This window comes from Bubalus kerabau, chromosome 5, assembly GCF_029407905.1.
Source record: "Bubalus kerabau isolate K-KA32 ecotype Philippines breed swamp buffalo chromosome 5, PCC_UOA_SB_1v2, whole genome shotgun sequence".
In the NCBI taxonomy this organism is placed as follows: Eukaryota; Metazoa; Chordata; class Mammalia; order Artiodactyla; family Bovidae; genus Bubalus; species Bubalus kerabau.
This window is the reverse complement of record NC_073628.1, coordinates 89457869-89472083: the sequence shown is the minus strand read 5'-3', so window position 1 is coordinate 89472083 and position 14215 is coordinate 89457869. Positions and strand designations below refer to the sequence as shown.

General features: G+C 41.7%; 1 protein-coding gene across 1 annotated transcript in view; it reads right to left on the bottom strand.

Annotated features, from left to right (window-relative positions):
* Nucleotides 1-528: 528 nt before the first annotated feature.
* The window catches only part of PLD5 (phospholipase D family member 5), a 415356-nt gene continuing 401669 nt past the window's right edge, over nucleotides 529-14215 (bottom strand). Inside the window, exons 8-10 of the mRNA XM_055582168.1 lie at nucleotides 13208-13376; nucleotides 8296-8410; nucleotides 529-776 (exon numbers count right to left, since the gene is read on the bottom strand). Of these exons, the coding sequence (XP_055438143.1) occupies nucleotides 529-776; nucleotides 8296-8410; nucleotides 13208-13376 (532 nt within the window). The remainder of the gene's footprint in view (nucleotides 777-8295; nucleotides 8411-13207; nucleotides 13377-14215) is intronic.

Sequence of the window (14215 nt, the reverse complement as noted above, 5' to 3'; positions counted from 1 at the left end):
TGTTGAAGATGAGCATGAGATGTAAGCTGTTCATGCTTACATGACTATAGAGGTCTTGGAAATGGTTTCCAAGGACAAATACTTGGCTTGATCAGTTCCTTCTCCCGTACAAAATCCACATGCTTCTCTATGTCAGCAGTTCTCAGAATGGTGTTAAAGATCTTACCTCATGCTAAGCTTCTTAAGAACGGACCAGGTGGTCAGCAGAAAAAGTTCTAAAACTAGAAAGGAAGAGGCATCAAAGTCTTAAAATTTGTATGCAAACGTAAAAACTAACCTCCAAGCCAAAATGACATTCTCTGTCAGAAGTAACAAATACAAAAGTCTTAAGTTTAGTGTACACGCGGCTAAGATATTGTTAGTTATTACATGTCGTTCAGAGAATATTTTTGTGTGTGCTTTTCCCCTAAAAAAGACATATTAAATTGTTTTTCTCTCCTCAAGTCTTTGTTTTTGTATACATATATATATATATATAAATGTGAAATACAAGATGTCCCGTAAGTTTGTTCATTCAGACTACACACTCTAGGGATCCTTCCCACTTGCATTGTACATGGCAGTTTTGTTTGAGGGGAGTCTGAGTCTGAAGAGGCTCGAGCAGTTGGGTTGCTTGGTGGGCTGCAAGGTTCTGGCATAGGGTGAGTACCAGTCCCTCTCAAACACATCCTTGAGTTGCTTAATGATGCTTGTGTTGTTCCTCACGTCTGCTTGGTTGATAACGAGGCCTGTGCCAGCATTCTGGGTGAAGTCATTCCCCACCCAGTCAAAATTTCCTGCAAAAGACAAAGGAAATGAAGGTGAAGAGTTAATATTCCACTGGGGAATATTCTCCATTTAAAGAAATAGAAAGCAGATTCTATTAAAAAAACAAAACACAAACAAACAAAAAACACCCAGGAATAGTGACAGGGAGACTGAATTGTGTTGACAGCTCATAAAAAAATCCAAGAAGGCTTACATATGGCACATTAATATTTGCATATTATTTTGGCATTTTCTTCAGCTTTGCTCAACTTGAAACTGGAAACAGGAAATTTGATGTTCTTTTTTTGGGTAATGTTATTTCTTATTGACATTCACAAGGTACACTAAATACAACAACATTTAAAATATATAGAAATACACTTAAACATCCTGTGAACATTTCCTCCCTTCTCAAAGAGACACATCTAATCCATATGTACAAATGAGAGGCGCTAATTACAATGCTCAGAAGCTTTCACATCAAAGAAAAAGTTGAGGCCAGAGAAGGAGAACCAGTTTTTAACCACACACACAAAACACTCCTTGCCTGGGCTGTGAGTCAATTCCCAGTCCCAGAATCAGGCTTCTCAGCCCAGGAATCAGAGAGGTTGCTGCAACAGCAGGTGCCCCAGAGTGACTGCTGGTATAGCTGGTGTATTAATTTACTAGGTCTGCTGTAACAAAGTAGAACAGACCAGAGGCTAAATGTCCACAGTTCTGGAGGCTGAAAGTTCAAGGTCAACGTATTGGCAGGTTGGTTCCTTTTGAAGGCTGTGAAAGCAGGGTCTGTTCCAGGCCTCTCTCCTTGGCTTGTAGACGGCCATCTCCTCCCTGTATCTCCTTACATTGTCTCCCTTCTGCACATATCTCTGTGTCCAAATTTTCCTCTTGCATAAAGACACCAGTCAAACTGGATGAAAAACCACCCTAATGAACCTCACCTTAACTTGATATCCTCTGTAAGGACCCTGTCTCCAAATAAAGTCATATTCTGAGGTACTGGGATTAGGAAGTCAAAAGACTAATCTTGAAAGAAGCTGAAAGTAGCTGAAAATGAAAGTAACTCAGTTGTGTCTGACTCTTTGTGACCCCATGGACTGCAGCACACCAGGCTTCTCTGTCCTTCACTATCTCCCAGACTTTGCTCAAATTCATGTCCGTTGAGTTGACGATGCTGTCTAACCATCTCATCCTCTGCTGCCCCTCTTCTCCGGTTGCCTTCAATCTTTCCCAGCATCAGGGTCTTTTCCAGTGAGTCAGCTCTTTGCATCAGGTGGCTAAAGTATTAGAACTTCAGCTTTACTCTCAGTCCTTCCAATGAATATTCAGGGTTGGTTTTCTTTAGCATCAACTGATTTGATCTCCTTGTAGTCCAAGGGACTCTGAAGAGTCTTCTCCAGTACCACAGTTTGAAGGCTCAAAGAGGTGAATAAATTTGCCCAACTTCACATAGTTAAATGGTCTGTCCAGGTCTGCTAGACTCCATAAGTTATCTTCAATACCATAAACAAAGCATCATTCTCACCAATACAAATTTAGCCATGTCAAGACTGACAAAGTTATTTCACAAATTACCACTGTCCTCTTTGGTTCAGAGCTGGTTCCATAAGTGAACTGAAGGCTTTTAAATACATAGGTTGACTTTCCTTTTCCTCAGTGGCTTCTCAGGCATCTTGCAGGAGCATTGGTTGAAAGATGTTGAGATCATGGTCCCTGGGTGTTCTTGACCTAAGGCCCTGCAGCCATCTGTGGGAGAAGCTTCTGGGAGAAGGGACACCCATAGTGAGAGTCAATATCTGTTCCTCTATAGTTCTCATTCTTTGGCCCCTCCCCTACTACCTGGAGCTCGTTCACATATCAACTCCCTTTTCTGTATGGCGCTGCCTGGAATACTGGAAGGTGATTCCTTCCTCCTCCATTTGACTCCTTAAGTTTATTCCTCTAAATCAAATATTATCAGCATGGAGAAGAAATTCCTCTCTCTCTCTCTCAATATCTCACCCCACCCCACACAAACACTACAATGATGCTTTCAATAGCTTCATGATAGACATAACTTTGGGGGCTTCCTTAGTGGTCTAGTGGTTAAGAATCTGCCTTGCAATGCAAGGGACACTGGTTTAATCCCTGGTCTGGGAAGATCCCACATGCCATGGGGCAACTAAGCCTGTGGGCTACAGCTACTGAGTCCCCCTGCAGTAATTACCAATGCCTACATGCCCAAGAGCCCATGCTCCACAACAAGAGAAGCCACTGCAATGAGAAGCCCACACACCACAGCTAGAGGTTAGCCCCCACTCTCCACAACTAGACAAAGCCCGTGTGTAGCAATGAAGACCCAGCGCAGCCAAAAATAAATAAATGAATATTTTTTAAAAAAGACATAGAAATGAAAGTGAAGTCGCTCATTTGTGTCTGACTCTTTGCGACCCCATGGATTGTAGCCCATGGAATTTTCCAGGCATGAGTAGTGGAGTGGGTTGCCATTTCCTTCTCCAAAAAGACACAACTTTGACTCAATTATATTGTTCTAAATTAGCAAGCTCCTTGCCGAATGGTTTATAAGACTGTGTTAGGGTCTGCACAGGGACTCCCTTCGCTGTTGGTGTGTTTTGGACCATGTGCTCTCAGACCATGCTCAGGGGCTTAAGTTTTGTGCAAATGCTCAGGCTAGGTAAACATAGGCCTCAGCCTCTAAGCAGAGGATCAGTAGCTACTCTAGGCTTAGAGTTATTCTGGAACCTGTTGGGAGATGGCACCTTCTAGTCATTCTATAAACGAGACTCTAGCATTCTTGCACACTTTTCAAAGACTTCTTGAGAAGACACTAAAATCTCATCTTATGACTTAAGTGCCAGGCATTAGATCAAGGGCAGTAATTTCCAGTGTTCTTGCCTGGAGAATCCCAGGGATGGGGGAGCCTGGTGGGCTGCCATCTTTGGGGTCGCACAGAGTCGGACACGACTGAAGTGACTTAGCAGCAGCAGCAGCAGCAACATTATCTCATTTGATATTCACTGCAGTCCTGTGAGGTGACAATATTAACTTCACTGTATTTATAAGTAAATTAAGGCACAGAAAAGTTTAGTAATCTGTCCAAGGTGGAAGTGAAAAAATTCCACAGTTGACGTTCAAAAGCCAGGTCTGACTCCACAGCCCACACTTAACTTCTGTTTCATGTCACCTCTGATTTGAAAGGCGTACTTGCTTTGTGCTAACTGTGCTCTTCGCCCTAGACTTCGTCAGCTCCCAGGGTTGGTGCATCAGGCCACACTGAGATCTCTGCTCCATTCATTTGCATATCTCACTGTCTGAAAGAAACATGCATATGCTTTGGGGGCAACATGGAGCGGGGCAAGATGATGGGAGAGAAGTGACAAGACTTTGAAGTCTTATTCTGCAAAATTCAGCTTTTTTCCTTTAATACAAAGGATGGAGCCAAGATTCTGCATCTTTATTGATTCTCAAGAGTTTTAATTAGTCTGTTCTCAGGAATCACAGCCCTAAAGGTCTACGGGGCATTCCTACACTAGGTGATTGTTTTCCTACCTTTCATTTCCTGATGGCTGGGTTAAACCTCAAAATCACATACATGCTTCAGTAATTTTTCAGTTTGGAAGCTGTTTTACCCAGCTGTTTTTAAGACTGCCATTTCAGCTTCTAGAATGCATACTGAGGCCCCAAATGCCAAGAGAGTTGGGGAACTACCCTCAGGAATACCCTGTGAGGGTGCAAATGAACTCACAGGATATAATATGTAAATAATCAAAATCTTTCAAACAACTTTGCCAAGCTCGACTCAAATATACTCTGGAGAATTTAAAGTAGAGATATGATACTGTCTGGGGAGTCTTCTGTAAGCCTTCAGAGCATTTAATGGAACTATAATTCCATACAAGGTCTTGTGTGGATTTTTCTTTATTCAGCATTCTCAGCAGGTATTTGAGTGACTTCTAAGAGATTTTCAGAATATGCTGATAATTATTTAAATTATCAATGAATTTTCCCTCTTTATGCTCTTTAAGCATTTTTATATTAGAACTATGCTTCATTCTAGGGAATTAAAATTTTGCTAAGATGCTATGTGGTATATTGGAGAAGACCCTTGAGAGTCCCTTGGACTGCAAAGAGATCCAACCATTCCATCCTAAATGAGATCAGTCCTGAGTGTTTATTGGTAGGACAGATGTTGAAGCTGAAACTCGAATACTTTGGCCTCCTGATGAGAAGAACTGACTCATTTGAAAAGACCCTGATGCTGGGAAAGATTGAGGGCAGGAGGAGAAGGGGACGACAGAGGATGAGATGGTTGGATGGCATCACCGACTCGATGGACATGGGTTTGGGTGGACTCCGGGAGTTGGTGATGGACAGGGAGGCCTGGTGTGCTGAGGTTCATGGGGTCACAAAGAATCAGACATGACTGAGCAACTGAACTGAACTTAACTGAAGATGCTATGTGTAAAATGTACTCATTTAAAAATGTATTATAATAAAGAACCACAAAATACACCCCCATAAATAGAGTCAACCAATCATGATGAAGGAGCAAAGGCAATACAATAGAGCAAAAACAGTGTTTTCAACAAATGATGTTAGAAGAACTGGACAGCCACATGTAAAAAAAAGTCTAGACCCAGATCTTATACCCTTCACAAAATGTAACTCAAAAAGTGATCATACCTAAATGTAAAATCTGTGTGTGTGTGTGTGTGTGAAGTCGCTCAGTCATGTCCAACTCTTTGCAACCCTGTGGACTGTAGCCTACCAATGGACAATTACAAAACTCCTAGAAGGGAATGTATGTTTGTTGCTCAGTCATGTCCAACTCTTTGCGACCCTATGGACTATAGCCCACCAGGCTCCTCTGTCCATGGGATTCTCCAGGCAAGAATACTGGAGTGGGTTGCCATTCCCTTCTCCAGAGAAGGTAACATAAAATGGAATATTATTCAGCAGTAAAAAGAAATGAGTTATCAAGCCATGAAATGACATGGAAGCACCTTAAATGCATATCACTACATGAAAGAAGCCAATCGTAAAAGGTTACACACTATATGATTGCAACTATATATTTTGAAAAAGACAACACTATGAAGATAGTTAAAAAAAAAAAAATCAGTGGTTGCCAGGATGGGGTAGAAATGAATAGGTGGAGCACATAGGATTTTAGGGCAGCGAAAGTACTCTATATAATCCTATAATGGCAGATGCATGTCTTTATAACTTGTTGAAAGCCACAGAATGTACAGCGCAAAGAGAGAGCCCTAATGTAAATGATGAGCATGTGTGAGTTCATCAGTTGTGACAAATGCAGCACTCTGGTGAGGGGTGCTGGCCACGGGGACACTGCACGTGCAGGGATGGGGCACACAGGAAACCTCTGTGCCTTCTGCATAGTTTTGCTGTGAACCTAAACTTGAAACAAAAACCAAAGTCTATTTTAAAAACGCCTTATAGGGAAACAAGGGAGAGAGTCAGGAATCAGTCTTTGCTAAGAATGTGGTAGACAGAGCAGTGACAGTGTTGGGAGCTTTTCATATATTATCTCATTCAATCCTCACACCACCACCAAAGGGTGGGTGTTATTATCCCCCTTATTTAAAGATAAGGAAATAGAGGCTTTGCAGAGACTCAGAGAGACTGTGTGATTCTATCATCTTCTATCTTGTGTCAGGGCTTGAAATCAGAGATTTGTCTGACTCCAACTCACTTTCTTAATTCATTATAAAGAGTATTTGGATATAAGCACATGTCACTGCTGAGCGTGCGTACAACAATTTACTTTAAGTAAACTCTGCAGGTAAAATATTCAGATTTGAGTTCTAATATCCCACTGTGCCCAAAACTTAATCCATCCCTGTGTTTCCTGTTTCCCAATATTGAACCAGAGGTTCCCACTTTGGACTAAACACATTTGAGTCTGCTTTTGTCACTTGTTTAAAAAGAAGCTCATTTCATTCTATTTTCCATGCATTGATGAACATGAGAAAATCTAAATTATCACACCTTGTGTCACTGAGAGGGACAACATGAACAAAACAATGTTCTCATATTCTAGAACCGGAATGACATACATTTTAAAAAATTTCAATACTCTATTCTACTAATAAGACACACAACTATTCCAAATGGGAAAAGACAGATCATCTCTACACTGACACAGGAGGTAGTGTCTCCAGGGGCCGACGACAGTGACTTCTGAAGGGCTATAGGGGGTGAGGGGTCTGGATGCCTGGCATTTGAAACTTAGCTCTAAAATCTTCCCCCTTACATCTGTATGTTTAATTCATTTCATATTTTATGGCCCAATTTCCTTATTTCTAAACTGTAGGTGATTAAAACTGCCTTCCCTATTGACAAAGTTGCTAAGAGAATCAAAGAAAGTAAGGTGCTTTACAAAGTTAAAAGGGCATATTTTCTATTTACTGACTGAATTTGGAAAAAATAATGCAAATTTCATATTCCTTTATTCCACACCTGTGCTTTTCTTTTCTGCTTTGACCCTGCTACTTCATTTGGACATTGTAAAAGCCATCCAGCTATTTTGTGATCTATGCCCCTTCATTTTAAAGATAATAACTTCCACCCTGCCTGTGACAGAACGAGTAAAAAGGTTACCCTGGACCCATACACGCCATGGGAAAGTAGAATAGATTTGATCCCTTAGTAAATAATAAACCAATAACCTATTGTTTCTGTGTCTGGAGCTTTATTACCTTAATAATAATAGCTAACATGAATCAAGTATTATCTATGTGTTAGGTGCTATAATTGTGCAAGGTGCTTTGTACATATTATCCTAATTAAACACCATCCTATGAGGCAGAAACTAGTCAACCCCCTTTTACAGATGAGAGAACTAAGCTTTAGAGAGCTTAAGTAAATTGTCCAAAGAAATGCTTTAAATGCTTTAAAAATTGGCAGGCGTAGGATTGTTGCACAGACAGTGTTCATTTGGACATCAAATTTTAATGGTCTGCTTCCCCATTACTCATGACAGACTGGCTGTGGTAGGAAATGAGCTCTGGGTTCATTCTAGTGCCAGGACTGGCCTTTGATTAACCGTCGAATTTCCCGCCTATAGGGCTTTCCTGGTAGTTAAGCTGGTAAAGAATCTGCCTGCAATACAAGAGACCCCAGTTCATTTTCTGGGTGGGGAAGATCCGCTGGAGAAGGGCATGGCAACCCACTCCAGTATTCTTACCTGGAGAATCCCATGGACACAGGAGCCTGGTAGACTACAGTCCATGGGGTCACAATGAGTTGGACACAACTGAGTGACTAAGCACAAAATAAGAGAAATGGACCATGGAATTTCTGCAAAACACTTATGAGAAGACATCCTATATGGTCTCCTGGTCTATGAACCAAGCCACAGGTGAGATGTTTGGTTGAAAAGCTCTTTGCCCTCACTCTCTTGTTTCCTGACCTTGGGGCCTCTCATTCACTGGCAGGGGCTTCCTCACCATGGGGTACACCAGAGTGCAGCTGGGTTACCACTAACCTGCATGATCCCCTGAGGAACCTCACAGCCCTGACACCTACCAATATAAGCTGCGCCATCCGTCACCATATACTTGTTGCGATTTAATCTAGGGAAGGTGTGATTCCTTTGTTCTTTTGTAATGCAAGCATTCTCTCTTTCCAGATCAAAGAATTTCTGTAAGACAATAAATATATAAATAAACAGGTGAATATAGAGAACATTTTTGGTTTTGTTCAAACACAAAAAGGTTTCTTATCCAAAGATCAGCAATAGACCTCATACTGAGTTATTAAAACTGCAATCTTGTTACTTCATATAGCTGAAGCTATTTTTGGTCTCAAATCCATATAGGCAACAAGAAAGAAAATGAACATGCTCATCCAGGTCTGTAATTAACACTTTTAAGCAATAAAATGAACATAAAATTCATTCTTTCGACAGGGAGAAGGCCAGAAGTTGTTTAATTCTTATCATCTTATTCACCAGGGTGCACTGACATTTTAACCATGCCTCAGGGTGCTTTCTGTCAAGCATGTCAATGAACTGATTTCCTACATGCTGCATATCTTATAAGAAGCAGCAGGCCCATGTCAATGACTAGCTGAATTGACTGAGGATTTCCAAAGGTCAAAAAAAGGTTTTGCCCAAAGAACAAATAGTTTCCATCTAAACACCTCCGTCTACAAACTCCTTTAATAAGCAACTAAAAAAAAAAAAAAAATCACACCTTCAAGTCCTGAATTTCAATTCTAATGTGATCCAAAAGCAGCACTCTAGTTCAACTGGAATGGGGATGGGGGTGCTAAGAGAGGTGAATGACATTAGGAGTGGCTTTAGGAACCTGCTGAAATGGGCAAGTGCTCAGATGAGGCTTAAACTGTGACTGAGTTCACAGAAGACACCATTAAGGTTAGGACCTCGGGTCTCCTCCACATTGAAAAACGTTGAACATTTTCAAAACTGCATGGAATCTTTCCAGAATGTCTTACAGTTGTAGAATCATGTGTGTTTGAAGGAAAGAAGAGGCAGAGAGAAAACATGAGATGATACCTGAAAATGGAGATATCATTATAGTTTCAAAACTGTAAGTGTCAAAATTTGGTTTGGGGAAATAATGAGAGTTGGATGTTCCCATTTTTTGCCTGGAAAATCCCATGGACAGAGGACCCTGGTGGGCTACAATCCATGGGGGTCACGAAGAGTTGGACATGACTGAGCCTGCACACATACACACAGATTGAGAAAGGCATGATAAGCTAAGCGATCTCTAAGGTCCCTTCCAGCCCTGAAAATACTAATCTATTTTGTTTTGTTTTGTTTTTTTTTTTGGTAGAACCCTTGAGATCAATGGTACACAGGTCTAAATCTACCACCTAAGAATTTTCTATTGCACATTCCAGAGGAAGGTTCTCCTACTGCCATATTACCATGATCACAGGCAATGTAGCCTGGATCACCCTATTTCCTCAGTTCCTATCTTCTGCAAAATATGTGTCAGATTTGATGGGTTCACATATAGCCTTGGTGGACTCTTCAGATGGACTTAATAACCTGTGAATGCTCTTATGTCATGGTTTTACACTTGTGTGGTCACACGAAGCTAATTAACAGCCAGCAGTCATTCTGCTTGGATTTTCTATCACAACACCTGTCTGTACAATAGGCTCGTTCCTTCTGAGGAAGATATTACTATAGAATCAAGACAAATTTGAGAAACAATAAATTATGCAACCTAATTTAAGTCAGTGATGGCATCACAGCTTGAGGCTTGACTGAGAGCCCATTTCCTCCAGAGAGTTGACAATGACCCAAAAGAGGGAAAACAGATCTTTCTGGGGGACTATGGCAGAGAGTGAAGAGGAACTAAAAAGCCTCTTGATGAAAGTGAAAGTGGAGAGTAAAAAAGTTGGCTTAAAGCTCAACATTCAGAAAACGAAGATCATGGCATCCAGTCCCATCGCTTCATGGGAAATAGATGGGGAAATGGTGGAAACAGTGTCAGACTTTATTTTTCTGGGCTCCAAAATCACTGCAGATGGTGACTGCAGCCATGAAATTAAAAGACACTTACTCCTTGGAAGGAAAGTTACCAACCTAGATAGCATATTCAAAAGCAGAGACATTACTTGGCCAACAAAGGTCCGTCTAGTCAAGGCTATGGTTTTTCCTGTGGTCATGTATGGATGTGAGAGTTGGACTGTGAAGAAGGATGAGCGCTGAAGAATTGATGCTTTTGAACTGTGGTGTTAGAGAAGACTCTTGAGAGTCCCTTGGCCTGCAAGGAGATCCAACCAGTCCATTCTGAAGGAGATCAGCCCTGGGATTTCTTTGGAAGGAATGATGCTAAAGCTGAAACTCCAGTACTTTGGCCACCTCATGCGAAGAGTTGACTCATTGGAAAAGACTCTGATGCTGGGAGAGATTGGAGGCAGGAGGAGAAGGGGACGACGGAGGATGAGATGGCTGGATGGCATCACTGACTCGATAGACATGAGTCTGAGTGAACTCCGGGAGTTGGTGATGGACAGGGAGGCCTGGCATGCTGTGATTCATGGGGTCGCAAAGAGTTGGACATGACTGAGTGACTGAACTGAACTGAACTGAAGATGACATCAGAGATCATATTGTATTCACTGACATATTTTTAGACATCTAACATGCTGTAGGTGACAGCAAAGACATTTCAAAAGTGACTTGTTAATTTATTTAAAAAACCTTCATTTAACTAGGAAAGCTTGGTGAGTGCTATCTCTTTCCAAGAGCCACCTCATGGATACAAACTCACAAAGCCAGGGGTGAGGGTGTATACTCCTCTAAGGATGAGGATTACCAGGCTATCTGCTTTATCAGTGCTCCAAAGCTCCTGAAGATATGCTATGTGCAAGATCCCAACTTACACTTTTGTTAGAAAAGCTCTTCATCCGTTTGTGGTCTTGGCATTGGGGCCATAAGATTCTTTCTCATCCACACTTATCTTGATGCTTAGAAATGCATGGCCTGGCTTATACAGAGATTGAAGTCTCTGTTTTAAAAAATGTTCAGCAGGAAACTATTAATGCTTGCTTTATTCAAGTAATGTGACCATGAGTGTTCAAAAAGATGAAGCTGAGTAAATACTGTAGAGGTTAAAAATGATGGATTCTACTTTCCTTGCAATTTCTTGTAAGACTTGAATAAGAATCCTTAACATTTCATGCCAGAGATTTCAGCTGACAGTGCCTCAGTGGCAGGTGTGCTGTGGGGTCAGGAAAGGGGTTGGTGGAGACAGCTGAGTTGTTCTGAGAGGAAGTCGAGAGAGGACATAGGAGCAAATGCATTGTGTGCCATAGGCCCCAGGTACTCTCCTCTGCCTCTGCTTGTATTACCTTTGTCTTATTTTCTATATTCTGATGCTTTGACATCTGGGGCCTTGCTGAGCATGGAGAGACTGTCTGTCCTTCAGAGAATGAAGGTTACAGGGATTTCACCTCCTCTAGGCCTAATTCATAGGGCTTCCCTTGTGGCTCAGCTGGTAAATAATCCGCCTGCACTGTGGGAGACCTGGGTTTGATCCCTGGATTGGGAAGATCCTCTGGAGAAGGGAAAGGCTACCCATTCCAGTATTCTGACCTGGAGAATTCCATGGACTGTATAGTCCATGGGGTCAAAAAGAGTCAGACACGACTGGGTGACTTTCCCTTTAAGGGCCTCCTGGGCACTCCTCCAATATTTCTCTTCCTCTGACTGGCTTTGGGGTATTGAGGCTCAAGGCAGTCTTGGAAGCCATGTATCAAAGTTGACAGTGGAGCCTGTGACATCTGGGTCCCTGAATGCTTCATGCATGGTGCAAAACTTTATCACTTAGAAGAGGTCTCAGTATACATTTGTTGAATGTCCACAGTGGAGGTTGGGGAAAGCTGAGATCTAAAGGATTAGTGGGCATGAATCAGGTAAAGCATGGAGAAGAGTGCTGTAGGAGAGGAAAGAGCGTGTACAAGGGCCCTGAGGGGAGGATAAGGATGCTACATGTGTGGACCAGAGGAGAGTTAAAGATGAGCTAGAGAGCTAGCACATTTAGAGTTGTATGAATCCTCAACCCTGCCTCCCTCACAGGATGCAGAGATGGATCAGCACATGGCCCGAGGGACCTGGAACAAGGACAGGATCCCAGGCTGGGGAAGTCTGCGCTGGTGCATGTTCCAAGGCTCTGCTGCTCACTGTCTTACAAATAAGAACAGTAGATGAAGGAGGAAGTTCAAACAAAATGGAGAGGATGCAACTGAAAGTGTGGATAAAGAGGGCTAGGCTGGTACCAGGAAACTTGGGTTCTAGTCTCCTTTTTGGGGGGGAGATACTTTGCCAACAAAGGTCCATCTAGTCAAGGCTATGGTTTTTCCTGTGGTCATGTATGGATGTGAGAGTTGGACTGTGAAGAAGGATGAGCGCCGAAGAATTGATACTTTTGAACTGTGGTGTTGGAGAAGACTCTTGAGAGTCCCTTGGACTGCAAGGAGATCCAACCAGTCCATTCTGAAGGAGATCAGCCCTGGGTGTTCTTTGGAAGGAATGATGCTAAAGCTGAAACTCTAGTACTTTGGCCACCTCATGCGAAGAGTTGACTCATTGGAAAAGACTCTGATGCTGGGAGGGATTGGGGGCAGGAGGAGAAGGGGATGCCAGAGGATGAGATGGCTGGATGGCATCACTGACTCGATGGACGTGAGTCTGGGTGAACTCCGGGAGTTGGTGATTGACAGGGAGGCCTGGTGTGCTGCGATTCATGGGGTCGCAAAGAGTCGGACATGACTGAGTGACTGATCTGATCTGATCTGATAATTATCTTGAAAAACTACTCAACCTACTTTTTGAGGTATTTTTCACTCTCAAAGACTGTTGTCCTAGTTCCGATTGGAAGCACATGTGTATGCTTATAGCTTTTACAGATGCATGAAGAAAATTAGATTTTAATAGCTCAGTCAATACAATACTTACAACTTTCAAACTGCAGTTGGCTATTTCAGTGCAAATAGCTTTAAGAGATGAAATAAAGTTAAATGTGAGGGGGTCAGTTTCCTTCCAGAAGCTTATAAGGAGTCTAACTTTGACGCTCCGCAGAACTAATGCTTCTCTGATTTTCCCGTCCAAGTCTGGCCAGTAAGTCCTGTAGAAATAATATTCATACAGATAAAATAAAATTAGTTTGTTTTGGAGGAAAAAAAAATTACTAGACTGCAGAGAACATTGACATTAACTTGATCATTATGTGATCATTTATATTACAGATTAAATCAGCCTCTAATTTATAAGTCCTGTAGAAATAATATCCATAAAGATAAAATAAAAGAAAATTAGTTAGTTTGGAGAAAGAAATTTATTAGACTACAGAGAACATTGATATTAACTTGGTCACTATGTGATCATTTGTATTATAGATTAGATCAGCCTCTAATCTATAATATAAATACTGTAGAAATAATATCCGTATAGATAAAGAAAATCAGTTACTTTGGGGAAAGAAATTTACTAGACTACAGAGAGCACTGACATTAACTGAATCATTACTTGATCATTTATATTATAGATTAAATCAGCCTCTAATCTATAATATAAATAACCTTGAGGATATGTTGATAAAATGCTGGTCTCCTGGGTTAGAACATTGAGAAATGGTGCTTTAGGCAGGTACAATCCTATCTAAAATGAGGTTTCCTATCAGGGCCTCAGGTTGTGTGGGCTGAGGGCACAGGCATACTGACTACTACCACATGCCACCCTCACACACCTCCAACTTTACTTGGATCTCAGTTCAAATGTGTAAGAAGAATCAACTTTCCATAAGAATTCCAGTTAGGATCCTTGAGCACTCTGTCATCTTTAAATGCTTCTTAAACCTCTCTTCTTTGAAAAGTGCCCCCCAAATGAGATCTTGCTCTGGTTATCCGAGCTTCCCACACTCTTATTTCCAAACTTTCTTGGTCTCTCCTTGCCAAGCCCCTCCAC